This window comes from Aotus nancymaae, unplaced genomic scaffold (genome assembly GCF_030222135.1).
Source record: "Aotus nancymaae isolate 86718 unplaced genomic scaffold, 86718_ANA_hifiasm-v0.15.2.pri h1tg000064l_0, whole genome shotgun sequence".
Lineage (NCBI taxonomy): Eukaryota > Metazoa > Chordata > Mammalia > Primates > Aotidae > Aotus > Aotus nancymaae.
This window is the reverse complement of record NW_026988478.1, coordinates 3,274,754-3,299,900: the sequence shown is the minus strand read 5'-3', so window position 1 is coordinate 3,299,900 and position 25,147 is coordinate 3,274,754. Positions and strand designations below refer to the sequence as shown.

Here is a 25,147-nt window from a genome sequence, read left to right as displayed (position 1 = left end):
TTGTAGAAATAAATTAGAAATAGAAAACTCAATAAATGAGATGAATAACAGGAGAATGTAAAATGACAGCTGACAGTTTAGAAAAGAATTTAAAAACTAAGGGTAAATTTCTCAGAATGTAAACTTAATACTAGAAGAAACTCAAAAATGACTGGGCAGAGAAAGTGTAATAAGCAAAATAAAGGAGGGAAATGACAAGAATCAAAGAGAAATATTAAAAGATTCAAGTGCAAATAATATATATAAAAGACAAGGAAATAAATCCAACAAATATAGAGTCCCAGGAAAAGAAAACCACCAAAAATCATAACAGAACAAAACTATAAATGATTCAAATTGCCATGTCGAAAGGGCACTCTATATACCTAGGAAAACTGACCAGAATGGTCAATATCAAGACATGTTCAGCTGGGCACGATGGCTCACGCCTGTAATCCCAACACTTTGGGAGGCTGAGGGGGTGGATCACTTGAGGCCAGGAGTTCAAGACCAGCCTGGCAAACATGGTGAAACCCTGTCTCTACTAAAAAATACAAAAATTAGCCAGGCGTAGTGGCACAGTCCTTTAATCTCAGCTACTTGGGAGGCTGACCGGGAGAATAGCTTGAACCCAGGAGACGGAGTTTGCAATGAGCTGAGATTGTGCCTAAAGAGCAAAACTCCATCTCAAAAGAAAAAGATATTCTACTAAAAGATAAAAATATATTTTTGCATCTATGCAAAAGAATCAAGTCACTTATTAGGGAAAGAAAATCAAACTGGCATCAGACTTCTTGACAATACCACTTCATGCTAGAAAACAATGGAGCAACTTATTTAAGATACTGAAGGAAAGAAAGTGTGAGCCAAAGATTTTATATCCTGCCAAACTGACCTTCAAGTTTAAAGACCACAGACAAATAGTTTTGAAGATGCAAGAACCAATGTATATTGTTCCCGTGAGTGATTCATGAGGAATCTACCAGATGTCTAAAGAAGAAACCACAAGAAGCTTTGGCATACAGTTGCTGCTTTGTGAATGATAATTAATGGCACTGATTATGACATCTCCCCTCTCTGTGAGTTCTGGACATTCTCTGATGGCATGCTTACTTTAACTTAGCAGACACACAGTCACAGAAGACCTCCCTCTCAAAAAAAAAAAGGGTTTACAAACCATCCTGCCATTCAGGATGAGGAGAAAAAGTCAAATATGTATCATTAGAAATGTCTTATGAGCAGCGATTGGCAGTTATTTAACCACTTTTGTATGAACTAAAGTAACTCACATAGTAGTTTAATAAAAAGCAGACATTCGTTTTTATTATGTGAGAAACTCCTAGATGATGATTTGACTTGTTTAAAAAAAGTGATAATATGGTAATGGTAATTTAAAAATATTTATTCAAAAGCTTACAAAAAGTTTTTGTCTATACTGAAAAATAATAATAATTAGGGCTTTCTGTTAAAAGATGTCACTAAAGCCATTTTTAAAAATTCTATTTTCCTCCTTTGAAACCCACCAAAAAACCTACAACACTGTATCTTCAATGAACAATGAAATGGCCACAATCCCAAACTATAAATTGTGAAACACACCTGCCAAAGACTATAAAATCTGGACCAGAATGAGAGGGAAGGCTGAGAGCGGACAAATATTTCCTCAGGCACCTAGCAGGATATAGATTTCCCTAGGAGTAAATGTGGCAGTCCTGATAGGCCTATTCTAGTTTTTTCATGACAGAGACTAGATCCTGGACCATGAGGTACCTCAGAAGAAAACTGAGGATGTCCCTGCAGAATCGTGACAGGAGATGGAGGTGAGGGAGAAGGCATATTTTTATGCCTCCTTGCCAAGGAATGCTGCCAGAGATGAAGTGGTGTGAAGGAAGGGGAGGCAGCAATTGCCGGATTATTACAAAGTGAACCAGTTATTTAAAAGGATCTTTTATTCATCTCATCAACTATTCAAATTTCAAAACCTGAAGAGAAATGTAGCTAGAGGAAATAAGAGATTTGGTGACAAAATGTTGAAGACAACAGACAGATGTAAAATTCCCTAGTTCATTTCTCCCTCCCATGTTACTCACAAACAGCAGCTGTATTCAAAGCACCAGCATAAAATCTGTGCACCAAAACTAGGGGGGGATGTCAAAAAGGAGGGAGGAAATCATGGGATGGGAAATGGAGCATAAAGCAAGAGTCACATGGATAACATAACAGAAATTTTCCCCAGAGAAAAGTTCAGACAGATAGGTTCTGTATTTCCAAGGAAGTTATAGTCATGATGTCTAGGGAAAAAGTGGCTTTAAAGTGAGGTTTGAGTCAAAAAAGAGAATATAAGACAACAGGAGATGGAAAGACTACTGGAACCATCAAGAAAAAAAAGAAAAAAATTTTAAATGGCAGATACAAAAATAGCAGGCACAAAACTTACATTACATGCAACAACTTAAGAAAATAAAGGAAATGACTGATAATAAAGAGAGATGGGATACAGACTGGAATAAGTCATATAAAATTATATGGAAAAGAACAAAGATGTAAAATTGGTTTTTAGTGGCCGTAATGGATATGGAAGACAGACAAAGGAGATCAAACATAAGCATAATTGGTATTTGTTGAGAAGAACAAAACACATGGAACAGAAAAGTATTCAGAGACAGAATAAGGGAAATTAATTCCCTTTAATAAAAGCTTTTATCTGCAAGTCATAATAGCACAGCATGTGCCACTAAGCCTGTGTAAGAGGCTGAACTTCCTGAATAAAGCAAAACCTCCTTTGAACAGAAAGTCAACCAAATGAACAATAAAAATTCTCATCTTCATAGGAGCATTCAGTGCAAGAGGACAATGGAGCAGGATCTGCACAATTCTAAGGGAAAGCAAGTATGACTTAAAGATTTCCTCTTCATCCTGTATTCTCAATGTAGAGAGACAACAGAGAGGCAGTCACAGAATATCATCTGATAAACCCTTCTTGAAAAAGCTGTAAGGCCAAGGTGAGATACAGAGACCACTCAAAACAGAGAATCTGGGAATGCCATAGACCCTGGTATAAAAGGTGGGAGATGAATAATGAATTCATATGTGTAGATTAAGTCTAATCAACTAACAATTATATTCTATAACACAACATAAATATCAGAAATCTTAACATTTTCTAAATAATAGAATGAAAACTAATTGACATTTGGAGAGATGAGGTAGATGATATGGTTTAGCTCTGTCCCCACCCAAATCTCATCTTGAATTGTAGCTCTCATAATTCCCATGTGTTGTGGGAGGGACTCAGTGGGAGATAATTGAATCATAGTGGCAGTTTCCCCCATACTGTTCTCGTGGTGGTAAATAAGTCTCACGAGATCTGATGACTTTATAAGGGGTTTCCCTTTTTGCTTGGCTGTCATTCTCTCTTGTCTGCTGCCATGTAAGACGTTCCTTTGCCCTTCATTCATCTTCTGCCATGATTGTGAGGCTTCCCCAGCCATGTGGAACTGTGAGTCCATTAAACCTCTTTCCTTTATAACTTACCCAGTCTTGGGTTTGTCTTTATTAGCCACATGAGATTGGACTAATACAGTAGAGGAAATGTAAATATGCTTATTTCCTCATCCTTCTTAGGAGCAAGTCAGTAAATACTTTCTTAAGTCAAAACGTCATTAAAAATAACTACTACAATCTCTTATTGGTTTAATTAATCTTCTTTCTTAACTTTAGAGTGTTCTTCTGGGAATTAATCATGGTTTAAAAAAATCAAACATTCAACAAAAGTCGAATCTTACTTTAGTTTCTTTTTTTATTTTGATTCATTCATTCATTTAAGACAGAGTCTTGCTCTGTTGCCTGGCTGGAGTCTTTCCCTGTTTCCAGGCAGTGGTGTGATTTCAGCTCACTGTAACCTCTGCCTCCCAGGTTCAAGTGATTCTCCTGCCTCAGCCTCCTGAGCAGCTGGGACCATAGGCTTGTGCCACCACACCCAGCTAATTTTTGTATTTTTAGTAGAGATGGTATTTCACCATGTTGGCCAGGATGTCTTGGTCTCTTGACCTCATGAGCCACCCACCTGAGCCTCCCAAAGTGCTGGGATTACAGGCATGTGCCACTATGCCCAGCCGCATTAAATTTTTAAGTTGAAATTGCATGTACACACAATGATTATCAACTATTCATGTTACTTTATATATGGCAGATGGGGTGTTTTTTTAAACTTTCCCTTTTATACATTTTTATTTCTTGGATATTTGGTAATGAGTATTTTAAAATCAAAATCAGCTGTGGCTGGCAAGATGGCCGAATAGGAACAGCTCCGGTTTGTAGCTCCCAGCAAGAGCAACGCAGAAGGCAGGTGATTTCTGCATTTCCAGCTGAGGTACCTATCTCATCTCACTGAGACTGGTTAGACAGTAGATGCAGCCCATAGAGGGTGAGCCAAAGAAGGATGGGGCATCACCTCACCCAGGAAATGCAAGGGGTTGGGCAACTCCCCCTAGCCAAGGGAAGCCACGAGGGACTGTGCCATGAAGAATGGTGTACTCTGGCCCAGATACTATGCTTTTCCCATGATCTTTGCAACCCACAGACCAGGAGATTCCCTCGGGTGCCTACTCCAACAGGCAGAAATCTTTGCTGTTCTGCAGCCTCCACTGGTGATACACAGGCAAACAGGGTCCAGAGTGGACCTCCAGCCAACTCCAGCAGACCTGCAGCAGAAGGGCCTGACTGTTAGAAAGAAAACTAACAAACAGAAAGGAATGGCATCAACATCAACAAAAAGTATGTCCACACAGAAACCCATCTGAAGGTCACCAATGTCAAAGACTAAAGGTAAATAAATCCACAAAGATGAGGAAAACCCAGTGCAAAATGGCTGAAAAGTCCAAAAACCAGAATGCCTCTTCGCCTCCAAAATATTACAACTCCTTGCCAGCAAGGGAACAAAACTGGACAGAGAATGAGTTTGATGAATTGACAGAAGAAGGCTTCAGAAGGTGGGTAATAACAAACTCCTCCAAGCTAAAGGAGCATGTTCCAACCCAATGCAAGGAAGATAAGAACCTTGATAAAAGATTAGAGGAATTGCTAACTAGAATAACCAGTTTAGAGAAGAACATATATGACCTGATGGAGTTGCAAAACACAGCACGAGAACTTTGTGAAGCATACACAAGTATCAATAGCTGAATCGATCAAGCAGAAGAAAGGATATCAGAGATTGAAGATCCACTTAATGAAATAAAGCATGAAGACAAGATTAGAGAAGAAAGAATGAAAAGGAATGAACAAAGCCTCCAAGAAATAACCATCAGATTCACCAAGGTTGAAATGAAGGAAAAAATGTTAAGGGCAGCCAGAGAGAAAGGCCTGGTTACCCACAAAAGGAAGCCCATCAGACTAATAGTGGATCTCTCTGAAGAAACCCTACAAGACAGAAGAGACTGGGGGCCAATATTCAGCATTCTTTAAGAAAAGAATTTTCAACCCAGCATTTTATATCCAGCCAAACTAAGCTTCATAAGCAAAGGAGAAATAAAATCCTTTATAGACAAGCAAATGCTGAGAGATTTTGTCACCACCAGGCCTACATTAAAAGAGCTCCTGAAAGAAGCACTAAATATGGAAAGGAAAAACCAGTACCAGCCATTGCAAAAACATACCAAATCATAAAGACCATCAACACTATAAAGACCTAATACCATAAAAACCTAGAAGAAAACCTAGGCAATACCATTCAGGATAGGCATAGGCAAGGACTTCATGACTAAAGCATCAAAAGCAATGGCAACAAAAGCCAAAATAGACAAATGGGATCTAATTAAACTTAAGAGCTTCTGCACAGCAAAAGAAACAATCATTAGAGTGAACTGGCAACCAACAGAATGGGAAAAAATTTTTGCAATCTACCATCTGACAAAGGGTTAATATCCAGAATCTACAAAGAACTAAAGCAGATTTACAAGAAAAAAATAAACCCATTCAAAAATGGCAAAGGATATGAACAGACTATGAGGCCAACAGACATATGAAAAAGTGCTCATCGTCACTGGTCATTAGAGAAATGCAAATCAAAACCACATTGAGATACCATCTCACGCCAGTTAGAATGACAATCATTTAAAAATCTGGAGACAACAGATGCTGGAGAGGATGTGGAGAAATAGAAACACGTTTACAGTGTTGGCGGAAGTGTAAATTAGTTCAACCATTGTGGAAGACAGTGTGGCAATTCCTCAAGGACCTAGAAATAGAAATTCCATTTGACCCAGCAATCCCATTACTGAGTATATACCCAAAGGATTATACATCGTTCTATTATAAAGATGCAGGCACATGTATGTTCATTGTGGCACTGTTTGCAATAGCAAAGACCTGGAACCAACCCAAATGCCCATCAGTGATAGACTGGACAAAGAAAATGTGGCACATATACACTATGGAATACTATGCAGCCACAAAAAAAGATGAGTTCATGTCCTTTGCAGGGACATGGATGAAGCTGAAAACCATCATTCTCAGCAAACTAACACAGGAACAGAAAACCAAACACCGCATGTTCTTGCTCACAAGTGGGAGTTGAACAATGAGAACACATGGACACAGGGAGGGTAACACCACACACCAGGGCCTGTGGGGGCTGGGGGATAGAGGAGGGATAGCATTAGGAGAAATACCTAATGTAGATGACTGGTTGATGGATGCAGAAAACCACCATGGCACGTGTATACCTATGTAACAAACTTGCATATTCTGCACATGTATCCCAGAACTTAAAATATAATAATAATTTTTTTTTTTAAAAAAAAAAGGTCAGGCACGGTGGCTCACACCTGTAATCCCAGCACTTTGGGAGGCCTAGGTGGGTGGATCACAAGATCAGGAGTTCAAGACCAGCCTGGCCAAGATGTTGAAACCCTGTCTCTACTAAAAATACAAAAATTAGCCAGGCAAGGTGGCAGGTACCTGTAATCCCAGCTACTTGGGAAGCTGAGGCAGGAGAATTGCTTGAACCTGGGAGGCAAAGGTTGCAGTGAGCCGAGATCATGCCACTGCACTCTAGCCTGGGCAACAGAGCAGGACTCCGTCTCAAAAAAAAAAAAAAATATGGACATGTTCATAGACAGATGAATGGATAAAGAAAATGTGGTACTGTATATACATACAATGAAATATTTTACAGCCTTAAAAAACTAGGAAATCCTGCCATTTGTGGCAACATGGATGAACCTAGAGGACATCATTATACTAAGTGAAATAAGCCAGTTACAGAAAAACAAATGTTGCATGAGTCCACTTACATAAGGTATCTAAAATTGTAAAACTCATAGAAGCAGAGACTACAATAATAGTGGTTTCCCCAGAATGAGTTGTTTAATGGTTATAAAGTTTCAGTTAAACTAGCTGAATAAGTTCCAGAGATCTGCAGTAAAACCTAGTGTCTATAGTTAACAACAGGTAGTGTGCAATTCAAAATTTATTAAGAAGGCAGATCTCATGTTAAGTGTTCTAATCATAAAACAAAACAGGCAACAAAAAGCAAAAAGAGAACTTTGGAAAGTGTTGGATATGTCTGTTATTCTGATTGTGGTCATGGTATCATGGTGTTTGCATTAAGCCCAAACCCATCACATTGCACAGATTAGCCATGTGCAATTCTTTATATATCAATTATGCCTCAATGAAACTGTTAAAAAAGATCAAATTTAATGGCTACAAAATAAACTAGATATTAATTGCAATGCCAAAAAAATCCTACAACAATATATTACTGGAAATTCTTTACTATCTCCGAAAGAAAGAGTGAGAGGGAGGGACTAGGAGGGAGAGGAAGGGTGACAGAAAGGACATGACTGAAGGAAAAAGAGAAACAGAGAAAGGAAAAGAAAAGAGGGGAGGGAAGGGGAGGAGAAGAGGAAGAAACTCTCCATGACATAAAAGACGTTCAAGCCTAGGAAATGGCTTTCTTATTGGCACATCCGTACTGAAAATTCCCTCTTGTTTCACCCTTGGGGACTTTGCTGTTGTTGGCTGGGTCTGCTTGCTCACGCTTCATTTGACTCTGCTGCACAACTCTCATTTCAGTGTTCTGTCAGTTGTGGTGTTGGAATCCAGAGAAGAAAGCAGGTGTGTCAAAGGCTGACAGCCAAAGGCCGGCGCGTCCCCCTGAGTGAGATGATGTGCAGGGATCTACCAGGGCTCCCTCTTGTAAGATCTTGCCAGATGCCTGAGTGCAGTAGTAAGTATGCAGCGTCCGCGCTTCACCAAAATATGCTGATTCTGTTCATTTTGTCCCGATGTCTTTATTTTCCATATGTCAACAGATTTCTCATCTGTGAGTAAAGCAACTCAGGCAGAACTCAGTGTTGTTTTCGGCAGTGATCGGTAGAATGTGGAAGATCAAGACATAGTTCTAAAAAAAGTCTGTTTTAAGAAATGTCCACCCACTTAACAAATGCATCCTGTAGGCTTTCTCACTCGGATTTATGTCCTCCACTTTACCATAATTCCTTCTGCTTAGAGTTCAGGAGTATTCCTTGTAGAAGTTAAGCCAAATACCTCCTGGTTTACTTTGCTAGGAATGCATTTGGACTTCATTAGAAGTAGAAGAGCTATGTACTTTTAAGCATTCAAGTTTTTTTTCTTGTGTATCATCTAAAATCGGCAAGGATAAAAACATAAAATAACTTCGATTTTAAAAATGGCAGTTTGTACACCTCAATTAATTATGAATAATGAGCTTACTATAAAGAGTTAATATTAATGGCTTCTTTATAGCCAAAGCTAATATGCATGCAGCATTCATCTGTATTTTCAGTGTACATGATAGAATATATGTTTACATATGAATATGTATGTTTCATATAAGAGTTATATGTTAAAACATAAGTTGAGGGCCGTCATGACATCCATTGAAAAGCAGGCAACAGTGGTGGTGAGAAGTTTGGGAAGGGAGGTAGGGAGGCAGGGAACAGGCAGAGTAGAAATAACAGCTTTGGAGTTCAGTTACCCCTTTTTCACTGTCTTTAATTACTCACATGTAAAATCACATTCATTATCTCAGGTACCCTTCTGAACTTTCGGTAAGGAGAAAAAATTACAAATTACAAATGAACTATTCTTATTTTCATGCTGCATATATATATAAAACTTCAATTTACCAACAACTTTCTTGGAGAAACTCACAAAGCAAAATAAAAAAAAAAAAACCTGTTTTTTTTTTAAAGTAGTGACATTTATTGAGCAATTACTATGTGGAGCTATTTGCATGCATTATCTCATTTAGTCCCCTGAACAGCATTGTGAGGCAGATACTATCTTCAATTAGAGATGAGAAATCCAAGACATAGAAAGGTGTGAGACTTGCCTAAGTCTCCCTGGCTGCCATCTGAACCCCTTGACCACAAGTCTGTCTGATTCTTTGGCCCACATTTTTAGCTGCCTCTCTATGCTGATTCATGGACAACATTAACATTTTTTTTGAAGAACACATTTCCAAAATCTTAAGAGTCCAAAATCTTGAGATTCCAAGTTGTAAAGTCTCCTGGAATTCAGGAGTGCCCGTAGAATATGGTGCATTATCATGCTTCGTTCATGCTGCTTCTCTATCTGATTTTTATTAATTGCGGATGGTTGCATAGCAGTGTGGCTAGACGGTAAAAACTGCTTTAGAGGAGAGTGAAATTAAAGTGATACTGGCAGCTTCCTCTAGAATAATAACAGAATAACATGTGGGAATACATTGTGGTTATTAGGGCATGCAATGTGGTACAAGATGAAATTATAAATTGTTATGGCATGCGCTGAGGAGCAGAGAAAATTACAAGTTTTAGGGAGAAAGAAAAAACACAAGAAAAAAAAAGATAGTAATATTTCTTTACCCCACCTCACTCCTGCCTGCCAAACATGTAGGTCATGAATGTAGACAAGAGACAGGAATCCATGCTCCCAGCACAGCCAGCACACCCTGAGCTGGGCCCCCACTTCAGCTTTAGCCTGGCCTCATTCCATAATCTTTGATCAGTGGCCCTTGCATGTTGAAATTTAGGTTCCTCTTCTACAATCTCATGTAGCATCCTTTTCTTTCCACCACCATATCACAGAGCAAGAGATGAGGTTGCCACTCTCTTATCCTCCCTACCCATCTGTCTCTGCACCATTTCCCTGCTGTCATTACATACTTAGCATGTAGATTGCCCCGCCTCATACCTTCAAAGGCACCGTGTGCAGACCTTACAAGACACTTGTCACCTGTCTCAGGACACACCACCACCAGGTGCATGATTCCTCTCCAACATTTTCTAACATCCAAGACAACCAATATCTGTGTTGATGACCTTTCTAACACCTGATATCCCAATTTCCCAACCTCGCCAATTCCGCTGACTCCATCACCTTGGCATGGTAAGCCCTTAGACTTCCTCACTACTTGGCACTCAGAACTAGCTTCCTGCTTTTCTGCCTTATCCTCATCTCATTCCTGCTTATTTATTTAATGCCTCACCATGACCTCTGGTTCTTCCGTATCTCCCTATTACCCCCAGACTTTCTACACTTGCACTAGAAAATTTAGCCGGCATTCCTTAGGTTCCCACTTAACCAACTCTACCACCAAATCTTTATGCCCTTCATTAACCTCCTGCACTTACCACTGCTTGGCTTCAGCCCTGGTATTACTTTTCAAGTGATTTGTTTATTCGTTGGTCGGTTGGTTCCTTAGCCTGAGCCACTGGGATTTCCTAAATAAAATAACATCACCATGCTAATTTGGCATGTTTCATATTTATGCTATCTGAATTTGCTGTGAAATAGCGGCTTTGTGCTCTATTTTCTAAGAATGCCCTAGAAATTCACTATAGCAACTATTTTCTAACTACTGCACTGATCCATTTCTCTATCAATGAACTTTTCTTTCATTCCTCTAGGAATATCAAGACTATGGTGACATAATGTCCTTCTGATTTTGCTCTCTGTTTCACCTCAAATCTACCCCCTCTCCTCCTCATATTAGAAACGTATGATCTACCCCATCCATTATGAAAGGGGGTCCGTAGACAAGAAAATCAGGCCCAGTAGTGCGGGGAACTTTATTTTCTTCCAAGGTTTCAATTCTAGAAAATGTGTGTTAATTGGTGCCTTGGGTTTACGTAAAACCCCTCCTCTTTGGAGGGGTGATTTTTCTTGGCTTTATTTTGGTGTGCAGCAGGTCCAAATCAGGTGGGAAAGATGTCTTGTGCTCCCCCTAGAGGCCAGGGACGCACCCACCCACCGCCTGCTTCTCCCCAAACAATCCCTGGACAGTTCTCTTGTTCAAATTCTTTCCTTCCCCATGTCTAGTGACTGAAGTTCCTCCTGCTCTTGAAGGCTCAACACAAACCCTACCTTCCCCAATAAGCTTTCTCACTTGTACTTCATGTCTGAAGGGTAGTATCACATTGTAGTTAATAACTCACCTGATTTCAAATCCTAGTTCTTCCAGTACTTCATCCTGTGACATTGAGCAAGTTATTTAATCTCTGTGGGTCTCAGGTTTCTCATCTGTAAAATGAGAATAGTCTTTATTTCATGGGACTGTTCTGAGAATCCTGAATTAATACCTATAAAGTGCTTAGAATCAATGTCAGGCACATACTAAAAGCTCAAAAATATTGATTACTTTTAAGGTGTTTTTCTCTAATTTCTATTCTAGGTTTAACACAAGATAAAATGTATTAAGTAAGTTGTATTGTATCTTCTGGCCTATTAGGGTATGAGCTTTCATGGGGTAGGTACACAGCACCTCCAGATGTTCAGTTTTGTCCTTTTCTGTATAATTCCCCAACATGTTTATCAGAATGAATTGTATTCACAGGATGAGCATGGTGGCTCATACCTATAATCCCAGCATTTTGGGAGGCTGAGGCAGGCGGATCACGAGGTCAAGAATTGTACTCATAGACATTCTCTTTAAATATGTCAGATGTGCTTCATTCTCAAAGTGCTGTTAGAAATCTACCTGTCTTGGTTTCCAATAAGGCATCTGAAAAAAGAAGGATAACAGAAATATGTAGTGCTTGATTTTAGATTTTTTGCATTATGACTTTTAGGGTTCCTGAGCTTTGGTAAAAAAGAATTTTTATTTTTCCCCAAAGTACTGAAATCAGGATGGATTAGGAAAGAGGAACCCAGGCATTTATTGAAACGTCAAGAAAAATATGCCTCAGCCCCTTCCCAGGGCTATCTCAAATCTCCTCTCACCTCTCCCACCCGTGGTCTCCCTCCCTGTACCAGCACGCAGCTTGTCTCTTTAGTTCTCTCAGCCTCCTACACACCTCGTGGACTTTGCCATTAGAATATGGCCTCCCCTGTTCTAAGTCTTCCTCTAGCTTTGCTAGTTCTGACTGCTTCCAGTAACACCCATTCCTACCTGACATAGCTACAGTCACGGAAACCCAGCCAGGCACAGGCCCACCTCACCAGCACCCCTCTTGGGCTGGCAGCACTTCCTGCAGGATCCCAGGGCATACGTGTTACCTTTTCTTTTACTCATTCACTGGCTTATTCATTCAACAAACAGAAGGCAGTGGCCAGTGACACTGGGTGGGCAGAGTTCAGGAAGACTTTCACAGAGGAGGAACCCTGGAGCAGACTTCTGAATGACATGTCTGTTCATCAGGCCCACACGTGTGTGGATACAGAAGAATGTGGGGAAAGAGAGCAGTGTGGATAAAAGTAGGAGTTGTCAAATGGAGTGGTAAGTTTGAGGGAATTTCAACAAATTCCATAGGACTGGAACGTGGGTTCAAGAAAGAGCTTGCAAAGTTAGCTATAGAGACTCTTGAACTCCATGCCAAGGAGTTTAAGTTGTATCCAAGAAGAAAGTGACTTGGTCAGGTTTGATTTTAGTTCATTTACTCTGAGAGCTATGTAGATATATTGGGTAAATATGAGACTACAGACCAGGCGTCTAGTGAAGGGGATATGGCAGTATCTTGGTGAGAGAGCACGAGAGTAGAAGCAATGGGGATGAATTATAATGATGTTTCAGAAGTGCCATCTAAATTCCTGATGCCCGATGAGAGTTGGGAACTATATTGGCGGGGAGAGTGCTGCATTTATGAATGTTTAACAGCCGGCTCCGGGAGTAGGATGGTGAGCGGGGAGAGGTAGCTATCAGGGTACCAATAAACACGCTGTAGCCAGTGCCAAGGGCCTGAAAAGGCCATGTAAGAGGAGTCTCAACCTGTTTCTTCTCCCAGCCTGTGTTACAACAAGGAGGACCTGTAACTGGGGTTCCCCACGGTAAATGAGGTCCCAATTGCATGATCTTCTAAATCAACAATACTCCTGACATGAGTCCAGTATCTCTTCTGCCACTCACTGGTGCCTCCAAGCCCTCCAGCCTACACGCCACAATCTGCTCAGGAACCTAAATACATCATCAAAGAGGAACCCGTCTTCCACCCATATCACCATTCTCCTTCTCCCATGCCTACCCAGAACACATTGAGCCTTCCCTCAGGTGAAACAAGGAAGAGAGATACTTCTCTTGGGGGCAAGATCTGAGAATTATTTTCTTTGGGCCTAGCCCATTAAGAGGAGTCGATGCTCAGGAACAAGTGAAAACCAGCCCTATCTCTGATTCCCTCTCAGTCTCCCCTGCTGTGTGTTGGCTGCACCTGCCCTTGTCACCAGGCCAGTGGTCACAGCAGTTATATATGAGAGCTCATTATGTGCCTGCTACTGTGCTGTGCACCTGATATAAACAATCTGACTTAATTTTCACTTCCTTCCCAGTGAAAGCACTAATATTATCCACATTTCACAGGTGAGAAAACTGAGGCTCAGAGAGATTAAAGGATTTGTCCAAGTGGCAGAGCTAAGATTCAAACTCAGATTTGTCTGGCTTCGAACTGCCTGTTCCACCTGTTCTTTTTTGAGCACGGCTACCCATTGCTCCCTCAGACCCCCATGCTAGTTTAATTGACATATTTGGGTTATACTCTGCAGCTAGCCAACCTTAGCCTCCTTTCAGACCCTTCAAATACATTCGCTCACATTCCCATTCTTTCTTCCCCTCTCAGATTTGGGGTACCCGTGGCTCCAAGCCAGAGGGCCTCTTAGACCCGACATATCAGACCCTTATTGATGGAAACATGTACCCAGAAGCTGGGTAATCATGGAGCCGTTATATGAGTATGGCCTAGAATAAATATTCCTCAAGTCTAGAAGTAACTATTCCCTACATTTCACCAAATCATTTAACCTCATGCCTCCCCAAACCAGGGTTTCCTCAAATAACTTACACGTTCTTATGCAACTCATTCACACTTGCATTCTTTGCCACTAAAGTACGAGATGGTTGTGAAATTTACCCCAATCTGTGGATGTATAATGTTATTCATGGTTTTATTCTTGAATGCTTTAAAATAGCAAAAAAGATACATTTGTTAGCCTATATCAGCCTTGAAAGATGACTGTCAAAAAGTCTGTGTTTTTATTTGTTTGTATTTTCTTTTCTTTCAGAAATCAAATCAGAGATGAAGACCAAACTTGGTGAGCAGGGTCCTCAGATCCTCAGTGTCCAGAGAGTCTACATTCAGACAAGGGAAGAGAAGCGTATTAACCTGACCATTGGTAGCAGAGCCTATTTGCTGCCCAACACCTCTGTGATTATTAAGTGCCCAGTGCGAAGATTCCAGAAATCTCTGATCCAGTGGGAGAAGGATGGCCGTTGCCTGCAGAACTCCAAACGGCTTGGCATCACCAAGTCAGGCTCATTAAAAATCCACAGTCTTGCCGCCCCCGACATCGGCGTGTACCAGTGCATTGCAGGCTCTGCACAGGAAACAGTTGTGCTCAAGCTCATCGGTACTGACAACCGGCTTATCGCACGCCCAGCCCTCAGGGAGCCCATGAGGGAATATCCTGGGATGGACCACAATGAAGCCAAAAGTTTGGGAGTCACATGGCATAAAATGAGACAAATCTGGAATAACAAAAATGAGCTTTATCCAGATGATGACCACATTAATAACCAGCCTTTCTTGAGAGCTCTATTAGGTCACTGCAGAAATTCTGCAGGAAACAGCAACTCCTGGGAGTTGAAGAATAAGCAGTTTGAAGCAGCAGTTAAACAAGGAGCATACAGCATGGATACAGCCCAGTTTGATGAGCTGATAAGAAACATGAGTCAGCTCATGGAAACCGGAGAGATCAGCGATGATCTTGCATCCCAGTTGATCTATCAGCTGGTGGCCGAATTAGCCAAGTCACAGCCAACACACATGCAGTGGCAGGGCATCCAGGAAGAGACGCCTCCTGCTGCTCAGCTCAGAGGGGAAACAGGAAGTGTGTCCCAAAGCTCAAATGCAAAAAACTCAGGCAAGCTGACATTCAAGCCAAAGGGACCTGTTCTCATGAGGCAAAGCCAACCTCCCTCAATTTCATTTAATAAAACAATAAATTCCAGGATTGGAAATACAGTATACATTACAAAAAGGACAGAGGTCATCAATATACTGTGTGACCTTATTACCCCCAGTGAGGCCACATATACATGGACCAAGGATGGAACATTGTTACAGCCCTCAGAAAAGTAAGTAAAATAAGAATGCAGTATTCATTTTTGCACTACCTTCTTAATGGCTATTCCAGTTTTCTTGAAAATATTTTCAAATTCCTCTCCTAAGCATGTGTTTCCAACAGGATTCTTTAGGAAAAAAACTCAAAAATGTTAGGATGTGTTTTTTGCATATGCATTGGAATTTTTTAATTAAACCACTGTATCATCCCAATCACTATCATAGAGGTATGATATAAGACTGGATACAGCAAGAATAAGTTTAAGCATGTATACACTCTCCCTTTACCCAGCACTTAGCATTTAAAAATAAAATCAATATAAGTCCATTTTAAAAGTAAGCTTACTAATAATAATCCCACATTTTGTTGGAACTGCAAATCAGAACTTACATAGCTCTTCCATAGCTAGGAGATGTGGTATCTCATTTGAGCTCACATCACCCCCATGAGGTTGGCAGGGCAGAAGTTAACCTTTCTGATGAGATCATTGAGAAGCAGAATCCCATGACTGCTTCATGGCCAATCAGAACCAAGGGCCATATCTCTTGAATACCACCAGTGGCATTTGAGTATCACCCAAATATGTAGCCTTAGTTGAAAGCTTGGGTATGAGTAATTTTCTATTATCATGCAATTTTTAAATGTCGGACAATCCAAAATAAGATAAGAATCAAAGTGTTTTGAGATGTTCAAAACACAATATTAAGTCATATATTATTCTGATCTCTATGCCAGTGTAAAAATGTCACATTTCCTTTATTTTACATAACAGATACTAATTTACTTTTGCATTCTTTATTGTCTTCAAATCTTGCTGTTTGTATACAAAGGACTGTAGACATTGTGCCTCCTTTTGATTCACATTTAAGAGCTTGAGCTGTACCTCATCTCACAAATAACAAAGCAGATGTGAAACTGTTAGGCATATCATAAGGTATTTTCAAAATGCGAGTTTTACTTTATCATGTCCTTTGTGCATTGAGCCTAGTATGTGAAACAGCAGAAGAAATTTAGGTAAAATTCAGTTTTCTAAAATAATCATTAGGCTATTATTAAAATGATAGAAAAAAATCTAATTTTTGAATTTTTAATGCTAGAACTCTGAATGCAAGAGTACAATGAAATTTTAGAAGTAGAATCAACCTTAAAACATAGCAGTTCTCAGAGCTTTTGGTTTTAGATGCTTTAAAATTTCAAAATGATTGAGGAGCTTAAAGAGCTATTGTAAATGTGAGTTACATCTATTGCTATTTCTCTCACTAGAAATTAAAACCGAGAAACATTAAAAATATCTCCATTAATCTATTTAAAAAAAATAATGGGCCCATAACATCTTCACACAAATAACATATTTTTTGAAAACCATCCTGCACTACCAAAATTACTGATAATAGTGGAACTGCTCTCCATCTTTGCAGATTTCTTTAATATCTGACATAATAAAAGAAGACAGCTGGATTCTTATTTCTGCATCTGTTGTGAAATGTTGTTTTAGTTAAAGTACATGGAGGAAAAGAAATGTGTGTTATACAAATGTGTTAGCTGGAGGAGAAGGAATATTTTAATATCCTTTCAGATAATTGTGGATACTCTTTAATTCCACACTAAAACTAGACAAAGGTTAATTTCTCAAAGGTTAGTTGAAATGTGCAATCTGAAACTATATTGATGAAATGTTGATGCTCTGTTTAATGAAATCTACTGTTTTTTCTTGCATTTTGAATGGATTTTTTTACCCATACAAGATTTTGTAACACCATACATTGGTCATTGGGAAAATATTGGCTCACTGAGTGTTACTGACCTTCCAAATGTTGATACATTTCATTATGCAATGTAAAAAACTACACATTTTAAAAAAATCACCATGTATCTCATCGAAAAATTCTTTAAGTTTTGGAAAGTTATCAAGCTCACAATGTTGAATACTAGTTTTCCAAAATTCTAATTTTCACGTCAAAGCTCGTTTCATCATTGGCCATAAATACTATCAGTTGTGTCCTTGCTTGGTCAGCTCATTTAAAACACACACACACACACACACACATATACACACACACATACACACACACATATGTACCAAATACCCAACTTCTAATCACAGTGTGGACTTTTTTGTCATTGTTTGTTGGTCATTCTTTCGAGTAAAAATCTTATTCTATGAAAGAAGCCACTAGTTCACTCGCAGTTCAAACAATCACACCCAGGTGCTTCAGTGTTCAGTGGGAGTGCTTTGTGTGTCCTTCCCATTGTGTCGTATGGGATATTAAAAACAATCTCACTCAATCTCCCAAAGGTCAAGATCTCCCAAGGGTCGAGATTTAGTAAGATTAATACCTTTTACTACTTCATTAAGGAGACTCTTTTTTTTCTTCTCCTTTTTTGAGATGGAGTCTCGCTCTGTCACCCAGGCTGGAGGGCAGTGGTGTGATCTCGGCTTACTGCAACCTCCAGCTCCTGGTTTCAAGTGATTCTCCCAAGCAACTGGGATTACAGGCACACACCACCATGCTTCAGCCTCCCAAGAAACTGGGATTACAGGCACATACCACCACACCCAGCTAATTTTTTGTATTTTTAGCAAAGACAGGGTTTCACCATGTTGGCCAGGTTGGTCTTGAACTCCTGACCTCAAGTGATCCACCCACCTTAGCCTCCAGAGGTGCTGAGATTACAGGCATGAGCCGCCGCACCTGGCCATTAAGGACATTCTTAAGGGAAACTGGCATTTTTGTTTTTACTGCAAGTAAAACATAGTACTCAAGAATACAGTGATTACTGGTACACTTCAGTACCACTGCCTTGGTTCACAGCAGTCTCATCAATACTGTTTTTGCACTCTCAGTGCAAAGGTCAATACAGTTTTAAAAAAGGCAAATTAATGGTTTCATATTATTACAAAACTAGCTTTGACCTCATGGACTTCTGGGGGTCCATGGACCAACCTTTGAAGACTGCTAACTTAGTTCAATTCAATAATCCATTTTATAAATTGTAAGGAAATAGAGGCTGAGAAGGTTGAAGTGATCCGTTGATCTATGGCCATATAAGTACTACAGTGATACAGAGGAGCCTCATCAGTTAAAAAAAATATTTGTTGAATTGAGTTCATTTGAATAGATTGACTTGATGGAATGGAATTAACATGAGTTTATCAGGCCAGCACTCCTGGAGCTTATATAAAGAAGATGTTTTGACATGGTACATCCTCCTCAGATATGTTTCTGCATAATTTAAGGATCAACCATTCAAAAGAGAAGCAATTTCAAATGTCTAATAAAAGGTTTTGTTTTTAATTTTTAAGGCAATAAGATCCATTTTCATTTCTATTTTTCCTCCAAAACTTACCCAATTAATTTGTTCAATTTATGTTTAATTCCCTTTATATGACAGAAGTTCTCATTTTTAAATATATTTTCTGAATCTCACAAATCTTTTCAATTGAAGTAATTCAGAAATGGATTTATGTTCCTGAAAGCCTCTATCCAATGAGAGAAACTGTGTAGGCACAGAGTACTGTTTGGATGACAGTTGAGTAAGAAATCTCAGCTAGGAAGAGAAGATTGTGGGTAGATCAATTAGAGATGGTGTTTATAGAAAGATCAACTTTGTTATTATTTCAAGTTAAGGGTAAGATTATGCAGCAGAAGCCAAGATCAGATCTGCTAAAGAATTCAACCTGCTGGTTCTCCAGCCCAGGGACTGATCCAGGCTAGGTACCCAGTGGCCCTGCCTGACATGTAAGGTTCACGCATACTCATCTATTTCTGATCTCAATGATTTCTCACTGGACTGTTACACTGAAACCTACAAAACAAAGGAAGCATTTGAGAATTGCTAAATCGTACAAACATATATAAAATAATTTAAGAAAACGGTTTAGTGTGTTTATTTTTCATGTGTAGTCACTGGTTAGACTTTTGCTTTTAACCAACTACTTCTCCTTCATCGGGATTTGACAGTGAAAATCTTGCCTTACTAATAGCCAGGTCTGCCATACTTCTGTTGCTCTGAGACACTTTTGCTGTTTTGACTTCTGCCCACTTTTGTGTATTTCTCATGTGTGTTGCTGCAGGGTTTATATGCTCCTCATACCATTGCTCTGTGTCATTATTTTGTACTATTCTAATCATTCAGACATTTAGTAATCAAAGATTTTTGAGAACTTGCTATATAAAGTCACTGTGCTATGCAGAGAGAATGCACAGCTGTGAATAAGATTTGGTCCCTGCCCTTGAAAAGATCACAGTCTAGTGGGAAGAAATAGATATTTCATCAAATAAATATATGACCCAGAGAAGAAGGAGCCCAGAGGAGACAGAAGATAACTCTAGGAGTATTGGGGAAAACCTTACAGGGGAAATTACTTTTGATCCAGGACTCAGTGGGCAGGTCTGAATTTGCCAGAAAGGGGAAGGGCATTTCAAATAAAGTGAACAACATATGCAAAAGCTCATGGTAATGAAAGATCATGGAATGTTCTGGAAACAGTTAAAGTTCATTATGACTGAAGCACAGAGCAAATGACATGAAGTGACAGGAAATGAAGAAGTGGCCCAGTTCATCTCATGACAAAACATACAGTATTTAGAGGGCAGAATGGTCTGTTTGCTAAGACCTATAAAGTGAGACGGGGCAGGGGGAAAATGGTATATAAATGACTGAGCCAGGTGATTTAGAAGCAGATTCAAATTATTAAGAATAAAATAAAAGGAGAACAAGCACTCTTCCCCTCATAACAAAGGTTCTTCTTGCCTTTAGGTATATTTTCTGAATCTCTGAGTAATTATCTAATTGGTTAGGCTACACACCTGACCAACTTTCATTCTCAAAGTGGTATTTACACATAGGATTTCAGGAGTATCAGTACTTGGGAAACCATAATGAACTCATGCAGGTTAGCCCTAATTCTTAACAGTATGGTCCGAATCCAGTGTATACCACAGACTTAGCGTTAGCATGATTACCTCAATCAAGTTCTTCGTACAGGAATAATGAGACCATAATCCATTGCAAAGCAGCCTTAGCCAAAGCCCAGTCACTTCCAGTGTGAAAATCCAAACTGAAAATCCACACCTGCAGTTTGTTAGGAGGGATTTGGGCAGAAAATGAGGGTTTAACATCTAGCAAATGAATAGGTTTGCTAGGTTGTCTTTTTTAAAATGTGGCAGATTAAGCATTGAGTTCACCCAGAAGTCTTTTCTCGTGTAAAGTGGGATGGGAAGACTGGATCTCTAAGCACTGTTCATCTCTGACATTGCTGTTAACCTAAGTCAAGAGGAAGCACTCCACCCTCCTGGTCTATGTAGATTTCTGCTTATAGGTAGGATTCTTGACAAAATCATCCTTGTGATCTTTGCCAGCCCAAAGCCTATAATCTTTCTCTGCAACTTACTGTAGCCCTAGGTCAGTTAAATTGTTATATCAATGTTTCCTCTTTCTAACTGTTCTACAGAATAATTTTGGATGGAACTGGGAAGATACAGATACAGAATCCTACAAGGAAAGAACAAGGCGTATATGAATGTTCTGTGTCCAATCACCTTGGTTCAGATGTGGAAAGTTCTTCTGTGCTGTATGCAGGTAATGCCCTCCATTGAAACCTAGAGTGCCTGGTTCTTTATTTGTTTTTAACATTGAATTCTAGAGCAGCAGTTCTCATTAGCAGCTGTCAGAATCACCTGGGGTGCTTGTTCAAACACAGATTGCTGGACTCCACCCCAACAGGTTCTGGCTCAGTAGGTTTGGGATGGAGTCTGAAAATCCGCATTTTCAACATTTGCCCAGATTATGCCAGTGCTGCCGGTCTGAGGACCGTCCACACTGAAAACAGCTGTTCGGGAACTCACTTCCTAAAAACCGGGAAATGACATGGGGTTTAATTGGCAGTGTTGATATTAATGGACTTTGCATTTTTAAAGTTCTAGCAGCCAACAGAAAAGAATAATTATCTTTTAGAGATTGCATATACCTCCCAGTGGCTAACCTGCCAATCCCAAGAAACCACCTCCAGGAAGTTGTAACTGTAAAGTAGTGTGTCTTCCTGGGAGGTGGACGATGTCGTTTGAATATTAAAATATATTTTTATTATGAAGAAACATTTTTAGGTGCTAAAGTTGCAGGCAAAGCTACATTTGGCAAGCTCATGTTCTGGGATAAAAATAAAACAAGAGGCCAAGTGGGGTGGTTCTTGCCTGTAATCCCAGCACTTTGGGAGTCTGAGGCAGGAGGATCACTTGAGGCCAGGAATTTGAAACCAGGCTGGATAGCAAAGCAAGATCATGTCTCTACAAATTTTTTTTTTAATTAGCCTGAAGTGGTGGTGCACACCTATAGTCCCAGCTAACTCAGGAGGCTGAGGCAGGAAGGTCTCTTGAGCCCAGGAGGTCAAGGCTACAGTGAGCTGTGATCATTCCACCACACTAAAGCCTGGGCAACAGAGTGAGACCCTGTCTCTAAAAAAAATTAAAATTAGAAAATAAAAAAATAAAACAAGAGAGCCATCTTCTACCTCCCTTCTCTGTGGTTTCTCATATCTGTGGCTCAAATGGACTAACATGAGTAGAGAGAGACAATATCAGGAATTCAGGAATTAGAACCCAGCATTTAATCAGTACTGAGCTTTGCGGCAGGTACTTCACATCTACAAATTGAGGCGGTTGGACTAGTTGATTTTTTTTTTTTAAGACAGAGTCTCACTGCGTTCTCCAGGCTGGAGTGCAGTGGCATGACCTCAGCTCATTGCAACCTCTACCTCCCAGGATCAAGCAATTCTTTTGCCTCAGCCTCCCGAGTAGCTGGGAGGACTATGGGTGAGAGCAACCACGCCTGGCTAATTTTTGTATTTTTAGTAGAGACGAGGTTTTCCCATGTTAGCCAGGCTGGTCTCAAACTCCTGACCTCAGGTGATCTACCCACCTCGGCCTCCCAAAGTGCTCAAATTACAGGCATAAGCCACCGCACTTGGCTGGACTAGTTGATTTTTTTTTTTTTTGAAATGGAGTCTCACTCTGTTGCCAAGACTGGAGTGCAGTATTGCAATCTTGGCTCACTGCAACTTCAACCTCCTGGGCTCAAGCAATTCTCCTGCCTTAGCTTCCTGAGTAGCTGGGATTACAGGTGTGAGCCACGGTGCCCAGCCCGGACTAGCTGATTTTAAATGGTCCTTGGATCCGTATGGCTTGAAATTTTTCTGAGTCCCTTCCCTGGATGCCTTCCCAAGGCAGGGCCTTCAGGCCTTGGTTTTCTGTGCCTTGATCCTCCTGGCTTTTTCGGTCCTGTGAGCATTAGCTCCTTTCCAGAAAGCATTAGTTTCAAGGTTCTGGAACTCCTGTTGGGGAATGGGAGCCCCCCTTGCAACTGTCAAGTCTCCCCTTAAGCCCATCCCAGAACAACCCACATTCCTGGTAGAGCTGCCTTGAGGTCCTCAGGGGCCAAAGGATGTGCTGTGACAACCAAAGTCCTCTCCCAGCCAAAGGGTTCCTATCCTTTTATTTCTTGATAGCTTTCCACTGCCCCAGCCACTCCAGGAGAGAAGAGAACATTTGGGCCCTCAAACATGATCCTTCCTAGATTATCTTCCCCCAGAATATGTGGTTACCTGTACCAGTTCTTTCATGTACTAACTATGCATAGTTAGTTCAGGGAGCATGGTGTCTCCCTTCAGGAGCTCTCATAGTACTAAGCTTACCAAATGCAAGTACTAATGGTGGAGTAGGGAAAGCAACCTTTGCCACAGTGCTAAGGTAAGAGAATGCTCTATCAGATGTCTTCTCTGGGATTTGCTTCCCTGACCCTCACATGCTATTGAGAGACCACTGGGTAACTAGACCCTTAGCTTAATACCCACAGCCCTGCATAGTAGTGGTGTCTCCCACAGGTCTGTGAGCTCCTTGAGGAAAAGAGAGAGTGTTTTCCAACTTAGTACTGCCATTATTTAGCTCAGGGACAAAGTACGCTTCCTGAGTGAGTGAATAAATTAATCTCATAACTAAATATCGAAATCCAAAGAAAATAACCATTTTAAAATGGATGTTTCTTTGTGACCTTGTTTGTATTATTTTTGGATGCAAATTTTATGCATGTATTTGCTTCATATTAATTAAATGTTAACTTTGAATTTTTCTTGCAGACAGTTCTGATCTACTTATAACCTCATATGGTCACATAAAGTGGGTCATCAGACATTTTCTCTCTTGAGACTTTCTGCAGTGTAGAGATGTAAATAATGTTTTAAGTAGGCTTCTTTGCAGTTAATAGTCTTTAAATAGTAATGGCTTTTCTATTTTAGATTGAAATGAGTTTATTTAAGTAGGATCAGAAAAGGCCTCTCTGAACCACACATTGGGTAAGAGAACTGCAGTTGGAAGAGATCTTCTAGCTCAATCATTTTTTCAGTGGGATTCAAACCGAAGCCCAGAGAGGGGAGATTTGGCCCAAGCACACATACAGCTTGTTAGAAGAGGCTCAACAAGAATCATGGCCACCTACCTGTCTCATCTTTCTCCAGTACAGCTTTGAACGAGCTCTGAACCCTGGTTATATCCTGGCAACCACATGTCAGCCTGGCTGTGGCACCATATTCAGAAAATCTTTAAAAGGATTTCTCTCTGTGTTGAAAATGCCTGTGGATGCAATTTTGCCTTTGCATGCAAATTTTATGCACGTATTTGTGCATATCTGTGTTGAAAATGCCTGTGGATTAGGTACCACATTTATGTTGAAAATCTCCTTCTGCACCATTACACTTTGTGCTTATCAAAAGAGGAGATACTTCTCATCTTGTGTCCAGGTATTTCTCACCTTGTAACCAGATGCAGACCACAGAGTGGGCACTTGGTAAATGTTTATGTTGTAAAAAGTATCTTACTACACAGCCCAGTGAGGAACAACAGAATGGCTGAGGACCTTCTAACCTGTCTTCATCAGCCCTCTCCCCCAGTATCTCACATCCCTCCTTCCAGAAAAGGAGTCAGGTGGTCCCCAGCCCGTGTGTTTTGTCCCTGCATTAATTCATTCAAGGCTGCACTGCAGAGACATCATTCCTGCTCCGCTTGTCTTTCTTGCTTTTTTTGAGCTTCTGAATTCCTTCTTTTCCAAATTATGAAAGAGGAATTTATCCTCAATTTTAGTTATAAAACCAAAATATCCTCATAGTCTATATATTGTTGTTGCAGTGGCCCTTTGAATTCATCCAACCGTCTATCTATTCATCCGTCTGTCCGTATGTCCACTGAGCACCTCCAGGTCTGTAAGTGCAAGTCCCCATGGTGCACCTTGAGGGATACAGAGAGAACCAGGACTCCACTCCTGCCCTCGAAGGTCCCAACAAAGCTTACCAAATGCAACATGTTTTACCGAAGAGCAAAGGCCTGAACCTAACATAGTTTTCTGCTCCCTTTGAATTAAGAGGCACCTGTCATCTTGTCTACTGAAAGAAATATCACCAAACCGGAGCACAGCCATCTGTCTGTCATGGTTGGAGGCATCGTGGAGGCAGCCATTGGAGCAAGCGTGACAATCCGATGTCCTGTAAAAGGTAAGTGTGGTCATTTCCAGGGGGAGGGTGTGTGGCCATCTCAATGTTGCCAGGAGACACCAGCTGGCATTT

At 40.3% G+C, this 25,147-nt stretch overlaps 1 protein-coding gene and 1 long non-coding RNA gene across 8 annotated transcripts in view; one reads left to right on the top strand and one right to left on the bottom strand.

Annotated features, from left to right (window-relative positions):
- Positions 1 to 25,147, top strand: part of ADAMTSL3 (ADAMTS like 3) — a 338,323-nt gene that overhangs the window by 265,239 nt on the left and 47,937 nt on the right. For all 7 annotated transcript variants that reach the window (XM_064366147.1, XM_064366148.1, XM_064366144.1 and 4 more), the window contains exons 20-23: positions 8,059 to 8,212; positions 14,479 to 15,550; positions 20,993 to 21,120; positions 24,947 to 25,075. In XM_064366147.1, coding sequence (XP_064222217.1) covers positions 8,059 to 8,212; positions 14,479 to 15,550; positions 20,993 to 21,120; positions 24,947 to 25,075 — 1,483 coding nt within the window. The remainder of the gene's footprint in view (positions 1 to 8,058; positions 8,213 to 14,478; positions 15,551 to 20,992; positions 21,121 to 24,946; positions 25,076 to 25,147) is intronic.
- LOC105715188 (uncharacterized) lies at positions 9,216 to 11,503 on the bottom strand. The gene is made up of 3 exons (XR_001106993.2): positions 11,427 to 11,503; positions 10,623 to 10,712; positions 9,216 to 9,681 (listed from the first exon to the last, which is right to left on the bottom strand). It is a non-coding gene; the product is annotated as an uncharacterized LOC105715188 (long non-coding RNA).